Raw genomic sequence first — 23416 nt, 5'->3', positions numbered from 1 at the left:
TGTTGCCAATGGATGAAAAGATGGTTAATCATACCAGCACCATGGCAGAGATTTTTCAGATCTGAATGCAAACTTATGACATTTCCTTTGTCTTTCTTTCATACATTTTCTTACAGAATCACATATGTATAATCTCATTTATAAACACAACACTTGGTTTTGTTTTTCCCAGCATTTCATTTCTTTTGAACGGATGCTCAGTTTTGACAACTGATGATAGCAGAATTAATGGGAAAGCTACAGTCAAACCACTTGTTTAAAATAATCCTTTAATCTGATCTCTTGTTTTAATAAACCCAATAGTTTGCAGAATACAAGCATTATTTGCTAACAATAGTAAAACATAAAAAAAGGAAATGTGACAATCTCATAATTTAAAATGGTTCTGTAGATACTACTTTACAGAAATATTATAAGTTTCTGCCTGAAAGACATGAAGTATTTTTACTTAATATTATCTTCTCAGATTAGAGTTTTCTAGTTAACTCTGTTCTGCTGATCACCCTTCATCTTAAAATATCTTGCTATTGGTGAAAATTTTCTAGACGTATCTTGTTTGGATCTTCTGAGTGTCTTAATGCAATCCCATATCTCAGCAGAAGCTCAATGTAAGGTGACCAAAATGCAGCAGTGATTGTTATATGTGGATCATGTGGAGTGTTTACCAGTTTATTGATGAGATTCTGGAAAGAGAACGAGTTACAATACGTCAGATTTTACCCTTCAGATGTGGTAGGAAATTGAGATGAAAAATTTCAAAACTCCTAACTTTTATTGAATAAAGTATTTTTCAATTTATTCTCTATAGAATGAAAGCTGTTTTACATTTACTATATTTTAAATGTTTTCAGTAAATCATTTCTTATTGCACTGAATTAATCACATATGACTGACCTTATATATAACTTAATATCCAATTCTAAGTAGCCAACTTTAAGACCAAATCACTAATTTAATCTGGACAATCCATTAACTCTAGTCTTAGATCTGGTTTGCACATCAAACTAAGCCATAATGTAGCTTGTTTGTTGTTAGCTTAGTATGTTGAATGTCAGCCCTGTAAGGTAGATCAGACTAAGAAAGACGCTGAATAGACCTAGAGCTTCTTTTATTAGAACCACTATACAGGTAGTCCTCACTTACCGATGGCAATTGGAACTGGCAACTCTGTCACTAAGCAATGTGGTCATAAAGTGAAATGTCACGTGACCACACCGACTTGTCTGTTTCAGCTGTGGTCGTTAAGTGAATCACCCACAGTCTTTAAGTGCGACATCATGTGACTGCAACTTGCAACTTCCTGCCAGCTCCCCCATTGACCTTGCTTGTTGGAAGCTGGCTGTGAAGGTCACAAATGGCATCATGTGACTGCGGAATGCCGCGACAGTCCCGGTTGCCAAGTGCCTAAATTGTGATCATGTGACCGTGGGGATGCTGCGATGGCTGCAACTTCAAGGACCAATAATAAATCTTTTTCAGTGCCATCTAACTTCAAACAGTCACTGAATGAGTGGTCAGTAAGCGAGGACTACCTGTAATAACAGAATCTTGCAAGTCTGAATATGCTTCTCTTCCTTCCTCTTTCATCTTCATGTGAATTAAGAGGGGCCCTGTCTGGGGTGTTCTTGTAAACCACTTTCTTGGACTCATTTATCTGATTGTTGCATTGGTAATGAATAGGCAGAAACTATGGAAGACAGATGGTCCTTTAAGTAATCATGCCCTATGCTGTAAAAGGCTTTATAGGTGATAACAGGCCTCCTGAATTGTATACAGAAGCCTACTGGTAACCAGTGCAGCCCATGGAGAAAAGGTGTTATATGGGCATGAAGTGGCATGCCCATAATTGCCCATGCTACTGCATTCTGAACCAGTTGCAGCTTCCAAGTGGATGTTAAGGGCAGCTCCATGTAGAGCTCAATGTCCATTGGTAAGATGACCAAAGTCTCTGGACTGAATGGCCCCTGGTCCAGGTAAGGATGCAATTGGTGCATAAGGTGGATTTGTATGAAGGCTTTCTTAGCCACAGCTGCCACCTGCTCTTTGAGCAGAAGCCATGAGCCCAAGAAGACCCCCAAAGTACAGACAAGTCGCAAGGGGAAGCTGCAACCCCATTCAAAACTAAAGATGAAACATTCCCCATCTTGGGGGCTGTTCAATCACCCAAAGCCACTTGGTCTTATCAGGGGTAAGCTTTGCTGGCATTGAAAGAACTACACCAATCCTGGCTCCACCAAAGATCATTAACAAGCACAACCAGTGCTCTCTTGGTATTGTGTCCTGGCCTGAATCCTGACTGAAAGGGTTCTAGATAATTTCCTTCAAGGACCTCTGAAGCTGTAGCCCAACCATATTCTCAACCATCTTCCCTAAAAAGAGGAGGTTGAAGATTGGACAAAAACCGTCCAGTGCAGTTGGGCCTAATGAAGGGCTCTTGAGGAAGGGACATACAACTGCCTCCCTCAAGACAGTGAGGATCACATACCCCTTTCAACAAATTAAGCTGTCATTACTGTAGTTCCATCCACCTTCACGTTGCTAGCTATCATAGATGGAAAAAGCTCAGAATTATGATTTCAGGATGCAGGATCAACTATCCTAGATACCATAGAAATAGCATGGTAATTTATTATATAGCTACTATACCCAAACTGCCCTACTTTGACCAGCTTGACACCAAATTAAATCTATCATTTTTCATAATATTTTGATGTGAGACATTTCAACAATAGTACACTACTTCTTACTTGATGTCATTCAAAACCAGGAGAGTGATTTTAAAACATGTAAATGCCAGAATACCAAAAATTTCAGCTTTAAAGAATAGGCAGTGAGTAATTAAAATATAAAAAGATGTATCTCTAAATTGGGTCCATCTAGTGCTTCAGTTTAGCTACTGTATTATTTCAGAATGCAATCCCATTTTCAAGCTAAACTAAACTTAATAGGATTTACTTCTAATAGACAGGTACGTATTACGTACCGCATTACTCATTATATTTCAGTTGAAACACATTCATGTCTGAAAAATATTAATGAACACCAAAGGAGATATCTGTAGGTACTAGTAATTATGAGGAATATGTTGCTTATCCCTGTTTGAAATGAAAAGAAATGATACAGAAGTATGAAATTGGGATTCCATGGTAAGTTTTGGATACAAAAACCCAAGATTCTAAGACAATAATACTTAGTCTGGAACTCAGCTATGTTGAGCTACAGGTACCAGCATTGTTAGTCAACACAGCCAAACTTTCTTACCTCTAAAATTTCATGTAGCGATATGAGCTGAACATCTTGCTCTTCTGATGAGTGCTACAGAAAGCAAAAGACAAGACTTTTTTTTTCACATTTGTGATCCACGTTTACAAAGAAAAATAGCATTTCAAAGATAGTTATGAAGTCATGTTTAGAATGCATTTATCTACTTTTAGGCTTAAATGGTATTTATCTACAACTAGTAGTGCCAGAATGTAGATAGGAATGTATGACAGATTTAAAGGAATATTGTATGGAAAGAGGATACCTTTACGCATGACCACATAACTTACCTTGTGCAAAATATTTAAAAGAGTGCTTTGCAATACATGGGAATGTCTACAAAACACTTCCCTTTCAATTGCTAAAGCAGCCACATATATTGGAAGCTGCTCCTGGCTGTCTCTGCATGCACATGCATACATAGCTACTTTGCTTTACTTTCCGCTCCGAAGAGCTGTGATCAAAGATTCAGCACAAAGAGTTCTGAAATCATATGCTGGGCAATCTGTATACTGCTTCTTCTATTGGACCATATACAAAGGACTGATAAAGCTAATCTTGGTAAAATTCTAATCTTGCTACAATTCTAATCTTGGTAAAATTCAGCTACAGGGATTGCCCAGGTACAGTCTTGTCCAGATTCACTGAGGATCTGTCTCATCCAAGGAGGAGTCTATGACAACACCAGCTTTTAGGATGCAAGGTAGTTTGGAGTATCCAGATTTAGAGAATATCAGCTGTCATTCATGAACAGTAAGCTTTTAGTTATGATGGATAATTACTTGAAAATGTACAGGTAGTCTTGTCAGAATTAATGGGTCGGGAAACAGGCTCTGTGCACTGTCATGTTCCTATTTTTCCTCTATCAATATTTAATATTTAAAGCTTCTATAGTATGGTGGTGCTGCAGGTTAAATCGCTGAGCTGCTGAGCTTGCAGATCGGAAGGTCGGCGGTTCGAATCCGCATGACGGGGCGAGCTCCTGTTGCTAATCCCAGCTCCTGCCAACCTAGCAGTTCGAAAACATGCCAATGTGAGTAGATTAATAGGTACCGCTTTGGCAGGCAGGTAACGGCGTTCCGTGTAGTCATGCTGGCCACATGACCACGGAAGTGTCTACGGACAAATGCCGGCTCTTCGGCTTTGAAACGGAGATGAGCACCGCCCCCTAGAGTCGGACACGACTGGACTTAATGTCAAGGGAAACCTTTACCTTTACCTATAGTATACGTAAATGTTTTATTGACTACATAGTATATCTGCCAAAGAAAATATACATTTTCCTACACTTTTCTAGCAGTCAAGACAACAAAAAACAAAAACAGTGCTCTTTAAAAAGCAAATATTCAAAGATTAGTTTTTAACAATAATTATCAACCTCTCTCAAAATATTATAGAAAACAAGGTTGTAAAGTGCAAAGCCCCACTGCTTCAGTCTTGTGTATCTTTAAATTAGATAAATTAAATATATGAATACAGGGTAAGTCTGCAGAAACTTTGCCTATGGCCAGAGGACACAGTAGACATTAAATTCTTGATTCTAACTGGAAGAAAAAATGACGTACAAAACTAATTGGTTCAAACAGTAGTTGGTCTTATCATGAAGTACCTTTATGGTCACCAGAAGATAAACCCATCAGGAAAGAGTTAATTCCAAGTCTTCTATTCAGAAGGCAGAGCTTAAGTCGCATGGAGTAAACCCCCTGCCTTACAGTAGAACTTGCAACTGGCAAAACACTTGGGCCTGGAAGAACAATGTATATCTATTTGTATAACAAAATAAACCAGAAATTAATTTCATGGTAAGTCCAACTACTGCTATCACCAAGGATCGAATCAACAGGAAAAGGATATACAAGAGCAAAATTCCCAGGGTGGGTCAGTATAACAGTGTGTAGTATCCTTTGTATAACGGTATGGCTAAAGGCTGTGTCTGAGGAAACAAACTTGTCTATTTCATGTTTAATAAAGGCAGGTGGCCTTTACAAATCTCTCTTAATGGCACTCTTGCTCTTGCCATTAAGATAGCTGAAACAGTCACACACATATTCCTTTACAAAGTGTGCTATGATCTCAGAGACAGAGCTGCCTCTTACTGGCTGTGTATCTCAGAGCAATGCACTTTCTAAACAAAGGTTAAATAAGAAACTTGTCTCTCTTGATCTCTTGTTTTGTAGAAAACAAATACAGTTGTGAAAAACTAAGTGCTTTCTTTTGGATTTTGGGAATTTTTGCATGTTTGCTTCTGCCCCAAATACATCTGAAATAGATTCTCAGATCCTGTGCATATCAGACTTGTGCCAGCCTGGGTTTGAATAGAAATCTGCTGAGCTCTCCTGACAAACCTCTGAATCTACGACCCCTTTTCCTAGTGACAAATGGTGCTAACTCGGCTACCCATTTTGATAGCCAGTCAGACTCACTATTGACATATAATTCCATATAGTAGGAGCTGCACTGGTTACCAGTATGTTTCCAGTTGCAATTCAAGGTGCTGGTTATCACCTATAAAGTTCTATATGGTTTGGGGCTATATAGTATCTCAGTATCTTTGAGACTACCTATTTTGTGTAGAATCTGCACACCTCTTGCTTGCACACAGAGTGACTGATGAGGTTCCCTTCCAATTAAGATGTTCAACAGAAGGGGGCATTCTCTGTAGGAGGTCTCATCTTTTGGAACAGCCTGCACCCAGAAGTGAGAGCCTGCACCCTTTCCTCCTAATTTTCCATAAGATTGTTAAAACCTGGTTAAGGCCTTTAGGGAATAGAATAGAGAGTTAAGTTAGGAATGTGGCGCCATCTATTGTACTATTGTATTATATTATTATGTTTATTATAAATTATATTATTGTATTTTTATATGTTTGTGCACTACTTAAGAGTCCATTGGAATTGAAAAGGCATATGAGTGCCATAAATAAATAAATAAATAAATCCATAAATATAAAAAAATAAGTATTTTTAATATGAAAATGCAAATAAACCTACCCTTTTCTTTTTTGCAATTCCACTATTTTCAGGAAGTGGGAAATGTTCTTCAAGGAAATCTCCCAGTGCATTCAAAACATCTTCCTTATAAGCTTTTATTTGCAGCATTTTACTTTGCAGTTCCTGAAAGGTTCTAAGATATTAAAAAGATTAAAGACTATGGATTTTCTAAGAAATAAGTAGTGGTAATAATTTTATTTATCATGTGCTTATAACAAAGCACAGCACAATTTAATAAAACATTAACAGCCATGTATGTGTATGAACTTCTATACATTCAAATTAATAGGCAAGCTGAAGGTCCAAATGTCATAAAAGAATTATGCTGTGCAAATAGCCCAACAAATGATCGATTGCTTAATCATAACATGTGGAGCCAAGTTAGGACCAAAATTTTCAAAAATAACCTATGGTTATAGATTAGGGTGAAAATGCTTTACCAAAACCACAATTCTAGATTTGATTTGGGTTTGAATGATACAGTCAGTTATTATTACATGGATGTTACTACTCAATTATCCAAAAGAATTTGATATTGCAATTTGCTTCATCTTAAATTAAAAGTTCAAATACCTTTTTTCAGAAAAATGTACTACTTGATTGCTCATTTCTTCCTCTGTTTGATTGAGACAATCTATTAGCTGTTGCTGTTCCTCCAACCACTTTTGTTCCCTTTAAACACAGATGTGAGAATAAATAGCTAGTTCATATTTTACAGAATTGCAAAACAGTTTTAGCACGATCTATACCTTATAAAATCTTCTTTTAGTTTTTTGTTCTTTGCATTGACTGTTGATAACACCATTTCAAGTTCATGGTCTAATTTCTGCAACTGAAAACAAAATAATTGTATTTTCAAACCATTATGCCATCAAAATCAGAACTTTTTTCAGTATTAGAATTCTTTCAAAATCAAAGCCTTGCTTAGATATGCTCTGTGATATACATTAGGCTAATACTTCAAATTCACAGATTCCAAGTTGAAAATGGAAGAAATTATACCCATATAGAGAGTATAGATACTTTTCATAAATTACTTTTAACAGATATTCTGGGATACATTATTGATTTTGTAATGTATACACTTTGATTTAATTCAGGATAAAATATTGGTGATTTTTAATTTATGAATCCATAGTCAAATGATCTATATATAACAATGAAATCATAGCTAGCTCTGTTATTTCCAGGATGAGGGAATGAGAGGGAGCAGGACCATCATGGTAGTTGTAGAAGGCAAAGAACGTAGTGGGAGTGGAAGGTAGAGTTATTGACTGAATGAAGGGCAATCTGGTGCCTACATACCATCTCCTCTTGGGGCTTATTTGCAAGCTGGATGCCATGCCAGCTAACAGAGAGGTGCTGATTATTTCTGACTTTGCTCAAGAACAACAGGCCAACTTGGCTTGCTTAAGAATGACTAGAGGGTATACAATTTTCTCCAGGTATGTCCACTGACAAATCAGGAAGAGCACCAAGCACTGCTTTAGAACAGATGTGTCGGAGTGGCCAGCAGTCGGCCAGTCCTGATCGTTGCTACCTATCAGGCTTCTCTGAGTAAGGCACAGCAATGAACCACAGATCTCCTGACACTTCACAGCTTAGCTCAATTTTCAGCCTGACTTGGCAAAGGCCCAGGTCAGTGAGACTAGAATCTTTATGGTGGACCAAATTAAGTATTACCCAACAACTGATTGTCCAGTACAGTGAAAAGATGGCAGGGACTTTAAAATTGAGGCTTCTTTTTCATTCTTACACAATGGCTACCTCTACCCTGAGAACTGCCCACTGTCTTATCACCAGCTGCTATGGTCCCCAGCACAAGAAAACTTTTCAAATTTAAGTGTGATTTCATTTGTTAGACACAGAATAATTCATTAGTTAAGTAGAGGCACTACAAGAATCTTCTCTGGTAATGCTGCATAATAATTCTTTAACTATTACACTGAAATCTTACACCTTCTAGGATTGCATGTTAGCCCCCAAATCTGGAAGAATGCAAAAGAGTAGTTGTTGCAGATGCTATTCCTATAAAACTTAATTATTTTTATAATCTGCTTTCTGATTTACAATAGGTTTCAAGAATTTAGGCAAGCCTCTTCTGATATTCTTCCTTGCAACTGATATTTGGGAGTATATTGTCTCTAGCCTGGAAGTAACACTGAGTCTCAAGACGAATAGCCTATTTAAAAGCCATCCGAATTAGAGGACATAACCACAGTTAGAGGTGATGAACTACACTAAGTCATGGCTGATGATCTATTCCTAGGCTGATGGGTTGCAAGCTGGACAACCCTAGGAACCAATTATGCCAGAATAATTGAATTCAAACCAAAAGAAAAGAGTGGGAAAAGAATACAGTATCTAGTTCAGTTCCACAAATATTTCCACAACCCCATTGGAAACTGTAGATAACTTAGCTGCTGTTGTAGTTCCTCTTGTACAAGTAATTCTGCAGGCATATCACTGCAGCCTTTCCCGTGTAACAGCGTAGGGAGCAATGTAAACCATTGCTTCAGGTGGGCAGCAAAAATTGGAATTTTATTTCAAATGCAGTATCTTGACTTTAATCATACGTACATTTCGTAACCTGGTACCTTCCAGATGTGTTGGACTACATCTACAATCCTGTATTAACATGACCAGAGTGCTCTCGATCCACCTTAATACACTCCAATTACTTAATCCTAATTGAGTTTTGTACCGTAGCCACATACTATACAGTATATTCATTTAAACAAGAATCCATAGTGGACTGTTTCTTAGGGAAACCTAGTCATAGGTTCCTACAGTTACCCCTAAAATTATAATATTACAAAGTTACAACTATCTCATTAATTAACTACATACCTGCTCTCTTCCTAATGCTACCAGAACATCTGGATTTGTAGTAATTACTGAAAAAGAGAATATATTGTCAGAATTTTTTAAAAAAGTTTTCTTTGTAAAATACATGCATACACATATAGCCATTCAATCATGTCTGATTCTCGGCAACTGCCTGGAGTAGTCCCTGCAGTTTTTTTTGCAAGATTTCAGAAGTGGTTTGCTATTGCCTCCTTCCTAGGGCTGAGAGAGAGTGACTGGCCCAAGGTCACCCAGCTGGCATTGTGCCTAAATCAGGACTAGAACTCATGGTCTCCTGGTTTCCAGCCTGATGCCTTAACCACTACACCAAACTGGCTCTCTAACATACGTTATTAGTTTGATTGAATCAATATTTTGTTGCATCAGTGCATACATACAATAGTTATTCAGTTAAAAATGGATTTATATATTTATATTTATGGAAAATCAGTTGAACAAAACAATAGAACAAATCATAAAACAGAAAACAAAACAGAACAAAAAATCCCAAATCTGCTATAGAATGTTTCTGCATTTTGAGACACAAGATGATTAGTATAGATAGGATATGTATCACTCACTGTAACTTTAAGCAAATGTGAAACACAACATTCAGGGGACATGTGCCCCATCTTATTACACATTATTTTCTCTCTGGATTTATTATGAAAAAAGATACTTTTGATGGGAAAGGATAGTCCAAAATAAGTTTTTTTCTTTCTGTCCAAAACCTTGGAATGAGTCAAATGGAAGAAACAGACACTCATCTTTGACCATTCCTTGTCATTATTCACAGATCCTGCTGTACTTGCCAGGAAGTTGTGGTAACAGTGACTGTTTGGAAACATCTCAAGCTGGCTATTATCTTCTGTTCTGTGAGCTGCATTGGTTGCCAGTTTGCTTCCAGGTGCAATTCAGGGTGCTGGTTTTGACTTTTAAAGCCCTACATGGCATGGGACCAGGTTATTTGAGGGACCGCATCTTCCCAATTACATCTACCCGTCCCACCAAGTCAGGCAGGAGAGATATGCTGCGGGTCCCTTCCCCAAAGGAGTTCCATCCGGCGGGACCAAGACGGTGTGCCTTTTCTGCTCTGGCCCCTACCCTCTGGAACATCATTCTCCCTAAGGTGAGGTTAGCCCCATCTCTATTAGCCTTGGAAGGCCCTTAAAACATGTTTTTTTCTGGCCTTGGGGATCCCAGGAAGAGCCTGCAAGGTGGCTATATGACATTAAATGATGTATGTTCTCCCACTTCCTTGAGTTTCTTTTATTTTATATGTTTATATGTTTATTTTATTTTTGATTGTTACAGAGTTTTTAACTGTTGTGTTATATGCTGCCCAGAGTCACATGTTTGTGAGATGGGTGGCTATATAAATATGCTAAATAAAATAAATAAATAAACAAGCCTCTTCTGCTGGACCTGATGGGATGGGTTGATGTCACTGGGGAGAGGCAGTCCCTGAAATAACCCAGCCCCAGTATGGTTGTGTAGTTTCACTTTAAAGTATTATGTATTAAGATTATTCCAGAAAGGTCCTTTAATCCTTATAGACTAGAGTCCCTTTTGAATACAATAACAACTTAGTACTGAGTTTGATTATTCAACTTTTAAGCATTGCTAAAAATCTGTATCGATCTAAAGGACTTCTCATCAAACTACACCATAACTATTTCTCCTCTAAGATTTTTGAACAGAAAGTTAAATGAAATGTTGAGAGTTAAAAAAATGCAAAGAATTTTGAATAACTTTATAGAAACCATTGAACAAGAAATCAGAGTTCTAAGCTTTTTCTGGAAATCTCAGTTGAAAGTAGGTTCTATCAAAATCAATGATGATAAAATGCTTACATGAGAGAGTGATTGGAATAACAGATGGAGGTAGCATTTCACTGATACCCTCTACAGGTTTAAGATTTTCAGCTGAAGATTTTAATTTTGAAGAAGTTAGTTAAATTACCTTATGTTGGACTTTTGTTTGTAAGATACTCAGATTAGTTATTAATAAGAAATCGTAATTTGCCTCAGACACTTGCTTGTTTGAAGGAGGAGGAGGAAGAATCTAACCACTCAATTTAAATTCTCTGGTGGATTACAGATTACTTAAAACTCTAAAATAAGATGATAAAAGAGCAAAATGCCATAAAAAGTAGCACAAAAAATGCAACATCCTCCACTTTATTACAGAGCAGGCACTTAAAATCATTAAATACAAAATCATACACATGACTGGGAGAAGGAGAATATTACTGAGAGTATTATCAATGTTAGTATACTACTTCAGTGCTAACTAAAACAAAGACAAAAATATAGAAGAATTGATTTCAAAAGAAAATAAGAAAGATAAAGAATAATGTCTTAAATTTGCTCAGGGAAGACAGAAAAGGAGGCCTAAAATACAGTATGATACAACAGATAAAAGTTGTGGCACTAATTTAGTACAATTATTATATAGTCTATAGAAAGTACAGTTATATATTCTATACTTCAGATTTTATAACATTGTATGTAATTAAATCCAAAGAAAAAAGCTTACTTTCTGGCTTTCTTTTCTGCCATTGGTTAAATTCAGCTGCTAGAGCCTTGAATCGTTTCATTAACAATGAAAGCTGTCAAACATGGCAAAATTTCAACATTATCTTAATATGTATTTTTATATACAGTACTTGAAATAAATTTTTAAAACTACCCCAGTTGAAGCCCGGGACTGAAATGTATAACCTCCTCCACTTTAATACTCATGTTCAGGCAAATCTATGCTCTCAGATCAGAGTTAGAGTATACTGGTATCTGAACCTTCAGATACTGCTAAACTACAGTTTCAGCAGCATAGTCAGTATGTTGCTGGGAACTCAACAGAATCCTAGAGTTAGAAGGGGCCATTTAGGCCACCTAGTCAAATCCTGTGCTCAGAGTTAGAATCCAAATTAAATAATCCCCAACAGATGGCTGTCAAACTGCTTGGTACTCCATTATTTCTCTGGGTTCAGCGACCTCTGGCAGGCCATAGGTTCTCTACCTCATAGAAAGATATCGTACCTCTTCAGTGTGAGAAATGTTTGTTTCTAACCTGGAGCAAACCATTGTATTCCAGAAGAAAGGTATTTTTTAAAATAAATTATTATAATCAAGGTATTTTGAAATTACTCTTTAGATTTAATATTTATTTGATTTATATTCTACCATTCATGCAGGGGTGCTCCTTCCTCCTGCTTTTCCCCAGGACAACTACCCTGTAAAGTAGGTTGGGCTGTAAGTCCAAAGTCACCCCATGAGCTTCTGTGGATGACAGTGGACCAAAACCTGAATCTTCCTCCTGCCTTCACCACTACACCATGCTGTCCTTAACGTATTATACCAAGTCCTGTGAAACCAATGAAACAGATTTTGCAAATTTCCACAGTAATTTACCAATTTGCATTAATGATGATGGGTGGCGCTGCGGGTTAAACCGCTGAGCTGTCGATCGGAAGGTCGGCGGTTCGAAACCGCGCGGCGGGGTGAGCTCCCGTTGCTCGTCCCAGCTCCTGCTCACCTAGCAGTTCGAAAACATGCAAATGTGAGTAGATCAATAGGTACCGCTTCGGCGGGAAGGTAACGGCGTTCCGTGAGTCATGCTGGCCACATGACCCGGAAGTGTCCTATGGACAACGCCGGCTCCAAGGCTTTGAAACGGAGATGAGCACCGCCCCCTAGAGTCGGACACGACTGGACTTTACGTCAAGGGAAACCTTTACCTTTACCTTTAAATCCCTAATGCCCTACTCTGTGATTCAGCTGACATTCTTGATACCTTGTTGTTGTTGTTTATTCGTTTAGTCGCTTCCGACTCTTTGTGACTTCGCGGACCAGCCCACGCCAGAACTTCCTGTCGGTCGTCAATACCCCCAGCTCCCCCAGGGACGAGTCCGTCACCTCTAGAATATCATCCATCCATCTTGCCCTTGGTCGGCCCCTCTTCCTTTTGCCTTCCACTCTCCCTAGCATCAGCATCTTCTCCAGGGTGTCCTGTCTTCTCATTATGTGGCCCAAGTATTTCAGTTTTGCCTTTAATATCATTCCCTCAAGTAAGCAGTCTGGCTTTATTTCCTGGAGGATGGACTGGTTTGATCTTCTGGCAGTTCAAGGCACTCTCAGAATTTTCCTCCAACATCACAGTCCAACAGCATCTATCTTCCTTCTCTCAGCCTTCCTTACAGTCCAGCTCTTGCAGCCTTATGTTACTACGGGGAGCACCATTGCTTTAACTATGCGGACCATTGTTGTCAGTGTGATGTCTCTGCTCTTAACTATTTTATTGAGATTTGTCATTGCTCTTCTCCCAAGGATTAAGCATCTTCTGATTTCCTGACTGCAGTAATCTTCGCACCCAGAAATACAAAGTCTTTCACTGCCTCTACGTTTTCTGTCTATTTGCCAGTTATCAATCAAGCTGGTTGCCATAATCTTGTTTTTTTTGAGGTTTAGCTGCAAGCCAGCTTTTGCACTTTCTTCTTTCACCTTCATCATAAGGCTCCTCAGTTCCTCTTCGCTTTCAGCCATCAAAGTGGTATCATCTGCATATCTGAGATTGTTAATGTTTCTTCCAGCAATTTTAACCCCAGCCTTGGATTCCTCAAGCCCAGCATGTCGCATGATGTGTTCTGCGTACAAGTTGAAGAGGTAGGGTGAGAGTATACAGCCCCGCCGTACTCCTTTCCCAATCTTAAACCAGTCCGTTGTTCCGTGGTCTGTTCTTACTGTTGCTACTTGGTTGTTATAGAGATTCTTCAGGAGGCAGACAAGATGACTTGGTATCCCCATACCACTAAGAACTTGCCACAGTTTGTTATGGTCCACACAGTCAAAGGCTTTAGAACAGTCAATCAAACAGAAATAGATGTTTTTCTGAAACTCCCTGGCTTTTTCCATTATCCAGCAGATATTGGCAATTTGGTCCCTAGTTCCTCTGCCTTTTCTAAACCCAGCTTGTCCATCTGGCAATTCTCGCTCCATGAATTGCTGAAGTCTACCTTGCAGGATCTTGAGCATTACCTTACTGCCATGTGAAATGAGTGCCACTGTTCGATAGGTTGAACATTCTTTAGTGTTTCCCTTTTTTGGTATGGGGATATAAGTTGATTTTTTCCAGTCTGATGGCCATTCTTGTGTTTTCCAAATTTGCTGGCATATAGCATGCATCATCTTGCAAGGTTTTGAACAGTTCAGCTGGGATGCCGTCGTCTCCTGCTGCCTTGTTATTAGCAATGCTTCTTAAGGCCCATTCAACCTCACTCTTCAGGATGCCTGGCTCTAGCTCACTGACCACACCGTCAAAGCTATCCCCGATATTGTTATCCTTCCTATACAGGTCTTCTGTATATTCTTGCCACCTTTTCTTGATCTCTTCTTCTTCTGTTAGGTCCTTGCCATCTTTGTTTTTGATCATACCCATTTTGGCCTGGAATTTACCTCCGATGTTTCTTATTTTCTGGAAGAGGTCTCTTGTCCTTCCTATTCTATTGTCTTCTTCCACGTCCGCGCATTGCTTGTTTAAAAATAATTCCTTATCTCTTCTGGCTAACCTCTGGAATTTTGCATTTAATTGGGCATATCTCCCCCTATCACTGTTGCCTTTTGCTTTCCTTCTTTCTTGGGCTACTTCTAGTGTCTCAGCAGACAGCCATTTTGCCTTCTTGGTTTTCTCTTTCTTTGGGATGTATTTTGTTGCCGCCTCCTGAACAATGTTGCGAACTTCTGTCCAGAGTTCTTCCGGGACCCTATCTACTAAGTCCAGTCCCTTAAATCGATTCTTCACCTCCACTGCATATTCCTTAGGAATATTAGTGAGCTCATATCTAGCTGATCTGGGGGTCTTCCCTAATCTCTTTAGTCTGATCCTAAATTGTGCAGTAAGAAGTTCGTGATCGGAACTACAGTCAGCTCCAGGTCTTGTTTTTACCGACTGTATAGATGTCCACCACCTTTGGCTGCAAAGGATGTAGTCAATCTGATTTCGGTGTTGTCCATCTGGTGAAGTCCATGTATAAAGCCGTCTCTTAGGTTGTTGGAAGAGAGTGTTTGTTATGCAGAGTGAGTTGTCTTGGCAAAATTCTATCAGCCTATGTCCTGCTTCGTTTTGTTCTCCCAGGCCATGCTTACCTGTAATTCCAGGTGTCATTTGACTGCCCAGTTTAGCATTCCAGTCTCCCCAATTAGTCTATTAACAAGGTTTCATTGTTTAAAAAACTCAGTTCTGAAAATCTACTCTTACCTTGAGATCTGAAACTGGAAGAGTTTCAACATCTTGAAGAGTTAATTTGGTCTGGCACTTCAAAAAGAAAAGGGAATATGAAAAATTAAATATAAGCTTATAGTAATAAGGCATATTCTTAAGACTACTTAAAAGTTGTTTATTATTTAAGATACAGGTCAACTTAAAAACACTGATTTCATAGGACCTAAATATTGATTTTTCTCCTGTTGAGATTAAATACAAAACCTTTTTAGATTAATTGTATCTTAGAAGATAAATTGATTTATATATAATGCTTCTAGTTTTAAAAATATTCCTAACCTTAAAATAACCTTAAGATAAGCTTCTATTTATAATCTATTCCATGTCATTATGTTAAAAATAATGTAAGAACTAACACTCTGATTAGTTTTTCCAAAACTTTTTTGGGAAAGTTTATTTGTATCTTAAAATTAATGATTTTCTGTAGCAATAGTAAAGTTCATCTCTCTGCTTAAGCACATCTATGATCATGGCAAGCAGAGGAGGAAACAAGAAAATTAATACCAAATACCAAATATTCAGATGCACAGCTTTACTTATCTCATAAGTATATGTGATTATTGCTTGTTACCTCCTCCACTTGTTTCCATATTTCTTCACATTCTTCCAAGAGTTGTTCTTTGGGATCTTCTGAATCTAACAACACACTAGTTGCTCTTGAAGGCACATCTTGTTTATCTAAAGAAAAGTTCTTGGCAAGTTTCTCAGCCTAGGAATAGTATTATTTGTATTTATTGCTGACATACTTCTTTTGAGTTTGTAACTAAAAGCAGGACATAAAATAGTTTAAGTAAACAAGCATACATATCAACAGTTGATACCTAATTTTTGTTACTTTATTTAATAACACGTTTTTTAAAAAGAAAAATAATAAACCAAGTACAAAAAAACCAACAAAAACAAGCTCTAAAGAAAAAATTAAAAAGAAAAATACAATTAATCATAAACAAGAACAAGTGAAACAGAAAACAGAAAAAAAAGAAAACTCCAACCAATATAAGCATATCATCTATAAAGTATTTATAGATTTCAGAATTACAAAAAATAAAACTACTGGGATAAAATATGATGAATCTGTGCCAAAGAGACACATATTGCATCATTTTATGATTAGCAGAATCATATCTCTTTGAAAAATGAGTAAGTTATGTCCTGAATCCAGAATAACAACATTTTTCCAACTTCTCAAAAGAATTCTCTTGGCAATTTCCCACACCCAGTATAGCCAAAGTTCCTGAAAACCAGTCATATTCTACATTTTTGGAACATAATTCAACATAATATTAATACTTTTAACATAAATAGATTTTCCCATAAATCTACTTATATATAAAAATATTGTTCCAAAAGAATGCCAATAGCTCACAAGACCAAATCATATCAGTTAATGAGCCCTCAATTTTTTTTACATTGCCAACAGAGAAAATCCGTTCAGCCTTTCAAATACATTCCTTGGGACATATAATAGATTGAAAATAAATTATTCTGATGAATCAGTTTCAATTTTAAGTCCAATAACACCAGTTTGACATTTTTTAAGACTTGGAATCAATGGTATTCCATTATCAAATATTCCAATTCGTGGTCCATGCATCATAAATATTTGTAATTTTAACTTTAAAAATATTTAATGTTTGATACAGAAAGAATGAAGCTTGGTTTCAGAAACAGACTCCATAAAAAAAAAGAACATGTCAGGTTTCTTTGAAGTGGTTAAAGCATCTTGTTCATATTGAACTATCAGGACATTCTTGAGTCGAGTATATTGCCACTGTTGTCTGAAGTCAAAAGAAATCCTTAAAATAATAATTACCAAGTAATGAATTTAAAGTAATTAATTCCCATACCTTCCAACTGATATCCTGCCACCTATTTTCAAAAGTTGAATTCTTCCATAAAATTAGGGTTAGAGTAAGCTTCAATGAGCTTCAACGTCAAAATCTAGCCTAAGACCCAATAAGGCCGAAACCTGTCTATCTGTGCCCTCAGTTCTTTAAGTGAAAGGTCCTTTTTATTATACATTGACCCAAGTAATTGCCAAGATCATAGTGGGATAAATAAATACTTTTTAGTGAAGCTCACAAAGGTTGATAGTCCTCTAAATTTTCATTCCACATAAATATGGCTGATAAAATGAAAGCCCAATATTTTTGAAAATCTGGTAAATTAAAACAACAAACCATCATCAAAATAGAATTTCACCTTTGCCAGTGAAATCCTTGCTATTTTTCCATGTAAATTTTCTTAGTTATTTGCCTATCTGAAGAAAATATCTATTTGGAATTAATATTGGAATATCTCTTGGAACTTAAATCAATATTCATTTAATAACATTAACTTTACCTCACCGACTTAATGGAATTTTAATCCATCTATTAATATCCAAGCTGACCATTTCTAAAACTTTTAACATTTTGTTTCTGTGTATTTAGAAAACATTTTAGCAATATAAAGTCCTAAATTCTTAATATGTTCAGCAGAAATTACAAATTGAAGTGAATATTTGTAGCTCAGGGTTGAACTGTGGAGTCCTTGGTGCTCTCTGAGCCTTGTTGTTTTCTGCAAAACGTCTGCAAGAAAACAACAAGGCTCAGAGAGCACCAAGGACTCCACAGAAATTACAAAGCGCAGCTTTTTATACTGATATATCAGAACCCAAAGGAAGTAGAATGGACTTATCCAAATTAATCTTGTAGCCCAAATACTTACTGTTGAACCACCCAAAATTCAAAGATGAAGGAGAATAATAATCTAAAATTACCAAAGTATCATCAGCATATAAAAATAATTTATATTCAAAACCTGCCAATGGAATACTGGTAATATTACAAGATTGCTTTAATGAAAGGGTCCTCCTTTCTATTTCCTGAACTTCTGACATGAAATGAGACAAGATTGCTTAACAGAAATTGCTAAAGGCTCGAGGATTAAACCCAAAAACTACAGAAAAGGTGGGTAACCCTGATGGGTGCCATGTATTAACTCAACTGAATCAGAGAGCAACTGATCTGTTATATCTTAATACAGGTATATGCAGGCTATTATATTTTATGAAACCTTAAATCTGCTATAGCTGAACTAGTTGTTTATTGCAATGCCATCCACACTGAACATTGCATTTTAAATAAAGCTTCCAACCTCACCATTTTTGGGGGACCAAAAAAAAAAAGAAAAGAAAAGAAATGTCAAGGCTTATCTTAATCCATGATTTCATTTCTAACAGTGGCCAACTAGACACCTCTGGGATGCTTGCAAGCTGCAGGTGGGTAAATACACTGCCCATTGCTTCCCTTTGAAGCCATGCTTTCCCCAATCCAGAGGTGACAGTCTTCAAAACCAACAGACCTCAATAGATTTGTCCTCCATGGATTTATCAAATCTCTTTTTAAAACTATCCAATCACAACTTGTGGTAATGAAACCCACAGGTTAATTATGTGTTGTATAAAGATCAAAAGTACCATGCTCGTCTGCTAGGTAGCTGTAGTAACTTTCCTAAACCTGTTATCCTCCAGACTGAAATTCCATAATTCCCAGTCAGCATAGCCAGTGAAAATTCTAGGAATTTGGGAAGTCTATGGTATGTATTTGTATATTTTGTAATGTATTCTTTCTGCTTCAGCAAAGGATCGTTACCTTGTCGTGGTGCTGGAGCTTGAGCACCTCAATGATGCCATGAGCTAAACCGTGAAGGGCCACCCAAGACGGGAAGGTCATGACAGAGAGGTCAGACTAAATGCGATCCCTGGGGAAGGTAATGGCAACCCACCTCAGTATTCTTGCCGTGAAAACTAAATGGATCAGTACAACCAGAGATATGTCGGTATACCATCGGAAGATGAGACCCCCAGGTCGGAAGATGGTCAAAATGCTACTGGGGAGGAACAGAGGATGAGCTCAACTAGCCCCAGACGTGATGACGCAGCTAGCTCAAAGCCGAAAGGACGGCTAGCAGCCGACGGTGCTGGTGGTGAACGGCGAATCCGATGTTCTAAGGATCAACACACCATCGGAACCTGGAATGTAAGATCTATGAGCCAGGGCAAATTGGATGTGGTTATTGGTGAGATGTCAAGATTAAAGATAGACATTCTGGGCGTCAGTGAACTGAAATGGACTGGAATGGGCCACTTCACATCAAATGACCATCAGATCTACTACTGCGGACAAGAGGACCACAGAAGAAATGGAGTAGCCTTCATAATTAATAGTAAAGTGGCTAAAGCAGTGCTTGGATACAACCCAAAAAACGACAGAATGATCTCAATTCGAATTCAGGGCAAGCCATCTAACATCACAGTGATCCAAATATACGCCCCAACCACAAATGCTGAAGAAGCTGAAGTAGAGCAGTTCTATGAGGATCTGCAGCACCTACTGGACAACACGCCTAAAAGAGATGTTATTTTCATCACAGGAGACTGGAATGCTAAGGTGGGCAGTCAAATGACACCTTGAATTACAGGTAAGTATGGCCTGGGAGAACAAAACGAAGCAGGACACAGGCTGATAGAATTTTGCCAAGACAATTCACTCTGCATAACAAACACTCTCTTCCAACAACCTAAGAGACGGCTTTATACATGGACTTCACCAGATGGACAACACCGAAATCAGATTGATTACATCCTTTGCAGCCAAAGGTGGCGGACATCTGTACAGTCGGTAAAAACAAGGCCTGGAGCTGACTGTAGTTAGATCACGAACTTCTTCTTGCACAATTTAGGATCAGACTAAAGAGATTAGGGAAGACCCACAGATCAGCTAGATATGAGCTCACTAATATTCCTAAGGAATATGCAGTGGAGGTGAAGAATAGATTTAAGGGACTGGACTTAGTAGATAGGGTCCCGGAAGAACTATGGACAGAAGTTGGCAGCATTGTTCAGGAGGCGGCAACAAAATACATCCCAAAGAAAGAGAAAACCAAGAAGGCAAAATGGCTGTCTGCTGAGACACTAGAAGTAGCCCAAGAAAGAAGGAAAGCAAAAGGCAACAGTGATAGGGGGAGATATGCCCAATTAAATGCAAAATTCCAGAGGTTAGCCAGAAGAGATAAGGAATTATTTTTAAACAAGTAATACGCGGAAGTGGAAGAAGACAATAGAATAGGAAGGACAAGAGACCTCTTCCAGAAAATTAGAAACATTGGAGGTAAATTCCAGGCAAAAATGGGTATGATCAAAAACAAAGATGGCAAGGACCTAACAGAAGAAGAAGAGATCAAGAAAAGGTGGCAGGAATATACAGAAAACCTGTATAGGAAGGATAACAATATCGGGGATAGCTTTGACGGTGTGGTCGGTGAGCTAGAGCCAGACATCCTGAAGAGTGAGGTTGAGTGGGCCTTAAGAAGCATTGCTAATAACAAGGCAACAGGAGATGACGGCATCCCAGCTGAACTGTTCAAAATCTTGCAAGATGATGCTGTCAAGGTAATGCATGCTATATGCCAGCAAATTTGGAAAACACAAGAATGGCCATCAGACTGGAAAAAATCAACTTATATCCCCATACCAAAAAAGGGAAACACTAAAGAATGTTCAAACTATCGAACAGTGGCACTCATTTCACATGCCAGTAAGGTAATGCTCAAGATCCTGCAAGGTAGACTTCAGCAGTTCATGGAGCGAGAATTGCCAGATGGACAAGCTGGGTTTAGAAAAGGCAGAGGAACTAGAGACCAAATTGCCAATATCCGCTGGATAATGGAAAAAGCCAGGGAGTTTCAGAAAAACATCTATTTCTGTTTTATTGACTATTCTAAAGCCTTTGACTGTGTGGACCATAACAAATTGTGGCAAGTTCTTAGTGGTATGGGGATACCAAGTCATCTTGTATGCCTCCTGAGGAATCTGTATAACGACCAAGTAGCAACAGTAAGAACAGACCACGGAACAACAGACTGGTTTAAGATTGGGAAAGGAGTACGGCAGGGCTGTATACTCTCACCCTACCTATTCAACTTGTATGCAGAACACATCATGCGACAAGCTGGCCTTGAGGAATCCAAGGCTGGAGTTAAAATCTCTGGAAGAAACATTAACAATCTCAGATATGCAGATGATACCACTTTGATGGCTGAAAATGAAGAGGAACTGAGGAGCCTTATGATGAAGGTGAAAGAAGAAAGTGCAAAAGCTGGTTTGCAGCTAAACCTCAAAAAAACCAAGATTATGGCAACCAGCTTGATTGATAACTGGCAAATAGAGGGAGAAAATGTAGAAGCAGTGAAAGACTTTGTATTCCTAGGTGCAAAGATTACTGCAGATGCTGACTGCAGTCAGGAAATCAGAAGACGCTTAATCCTTGGAAGAAGAGCAATGACAAATCTCGATAAAATAGTTAAGAGCAGAGACATCACACTGACAACAAAGGCCCGCATAGTTAAAGCAATGGTGTTCCCTGTAGTAACATATGGCTGCGAGAGCTGGACCATAAGGAAGGCTGAGCGAAGGAAGATCGATGCTTTTGAACTGTGGTGTTGGAGGAAAATTCTGAGAGTGCCTTGGACTGCAAGAAGATCCAACCAGTCCATCCTCCAGGAAATCAAGCCAGACTGCTCACTTGAGGGAATGATATTAAAGGCAAAACTGAAATACTTGGGCCACATAATGAGAAGACAGGACACCCTGGAGAAGATGCTGATGCTAGGGAGAATGGAAGGCAAAAGGAAGAGGGGCCGACCAAGGGCAAGATGGATGGATGATATTCTAGAGGTGACGGACCCGTCCCTGGGGGAGCTGGGGGTGTTGACGACCGACAGGAAGCTCTGGCGTGGGCTGGTCCATGAAGTCACGAAGAGTCGGAAGCGACTAAACGAATAAACAACAACAATTCTTTCTGCTCTGTTCAATAATATTTTAGTAAACTAAAATGTCTCTTTCTCATCCCATTGGGGGATTGTTTATTCTGAGTTATCTCACCTGTCCAGTAGGCTATAATGGAATAACAACAATAACAACAACAATTTAAAGCAAAAACAGAAAACAAAACATCTCTATTAATCTGAGAACAAAAACATTTTATGTGATTTATTGCCACTTAATTTAGTCTTTTTTTTTCTTAAACAGAATTAATGTCAAACTTGTGCAATTAGACACTGAAGGCTTGTCTTTCTAGACCTAATATGTTCTACTGTACAGCACTAAGTGTATATTTTAAAGGCACAGGAATCTTTCAATTATGCAAATGATTGCATTCCTGTGTTCTTTATTCTGAAGGCTCTTGCTATCCCTTCTAACAACTTGTCAGGGAAGAACTCCATAATCCTTTGTGAAAACTAGATCAGTTAGATTCCTGCCTGCCAAATGTCTTTTAAAGACACGGAGCTGGCAGAGAAAAGGGCCAGCATGTATCCTTGTTTACATTTACCATCCTAACCATGATACTATTAATTAAGCAGTGAAAAGAACTGCAGCTTAATGTTGGGTTTCGATCTTTTGAGAAATTGTTCTTATTATCTCGGATATTCCGTCTGAACCTGATAAGGCCAAGTTACCCCTTGTGGGGTATGTTTATCATTCCTGGACTAGGCTAGGTCGCTGCAGCCCTTTCGAGCTGCGGTGAAGAACCTACGGCCCTCTAGTTGTTGCCGAATTATAGCTCTCCGCAGCAGGGCCGCAACTGTGGGGGGCAACCGGGGCATGTGCCCCGGGCGCCGCGCTGGGGGGGGGGGCGCCAAAATGGGCGCGGAATCCATGTTTGCCCCGGGTGACACAGACCCTAGTTGCGGCCCTGCTCCGCAGCCTCAGCCCAAATGGCCAATGCTGCCCGATGTCGTTCAGCGACATCTGGAAGACCACACGTTCCCCAATCCTCCCGGACAGGAGCTGTTTCCCAGAAACAAGACGTTCCGTTGCAACCTTTTCAGTGGGGCGGATCGAGGTGTTCGTGCCCCATTCCCGTTGCTGTTCCACCCAGGGGATGCATCCTCTCGCCCGACATTACCATAGCAACGTTCCTATTCCTTCCTTCTGCCCCTTTCGCCTCACGGGAAGCCCCGACGCTCGTCAGTGTTCTCTCGCGTCCAAATCCGCG

General features: G+C 38.7%; 1 protein-coding gene across 1 annotated transcript; it reads right to left on the bottom strand.

The window, feature by feature from the left end:
• Nucleotides 1-250: 250 nt before the first annotated feature.
• CENPK (centromere protein K) lies at nucleotides 251-23411 on the bottom strand. Its single transcript, XM_063295599.1, has 10 exons — nucleotides 23327-23411; nucleotides 15949-16086; nucleotides 15354-15410; nucleotides 11637-11709; nucleotides 9102-9148; nucleotides 7001-7083; nucleotides 6825-6923; nucleotides 6252-6384; nucleotides 3262-3315; nucleotides 251-683 (listed from the first exon to the last, which is right to left on the bottom strand). Exons 1-10 carry the CDS (start codon nucleotides 23327-23329, stop codon nucleotides 525-527), a joined length of 846 nt encoding a protein of 281 aa, XP_063151669.1. The 5' UTR covers nucleotides 23330-23411; the 3' UTR covers nucleotides 251-524.
• Between the last annotated feature and the right edge of the window lie 5 nt (nucleotides 23412-23416).

Source organism: Candoia aspera, chromosome 2 (genome assembly GCF_035149785.1).
Source record: "Candoia aspera isolate rCanAsp1 chromosome 2, rCanAsp1.hap2, whole genome shotgun sequence".
Lineage (NCBI taxonomy): Eukaryota > Metazoa > Chordata > Lepidosauria > Squamata > Boidae > Candoia > Candoia aspera.
This window is presented reverse-complemented; position numbering and strand designations above follow the sequence as displayed.

What these genes read in the sequence shown, in the direction of transcription:
- CENPK (XM_063295599.1), bottom strand. An exon ending in TTCCAGTTTCAGATCTCAAG is followed by an intron (nt 11,710 to 15,353) that starts GTAAGAGTAGAT and finishes CATGTTTGACAG; the next exon opens with CTTTCATTGTTAATGAAACG. An exon ending in GCAGAAAAGAAAGCCAGAAA is followed by an intron (nt 9,149 to 11,636) that starts GTAAGCTTTTTT and finishes TCTCTTTTTCAG; the next exon opens with TAATTACTACAAATCCAGAT.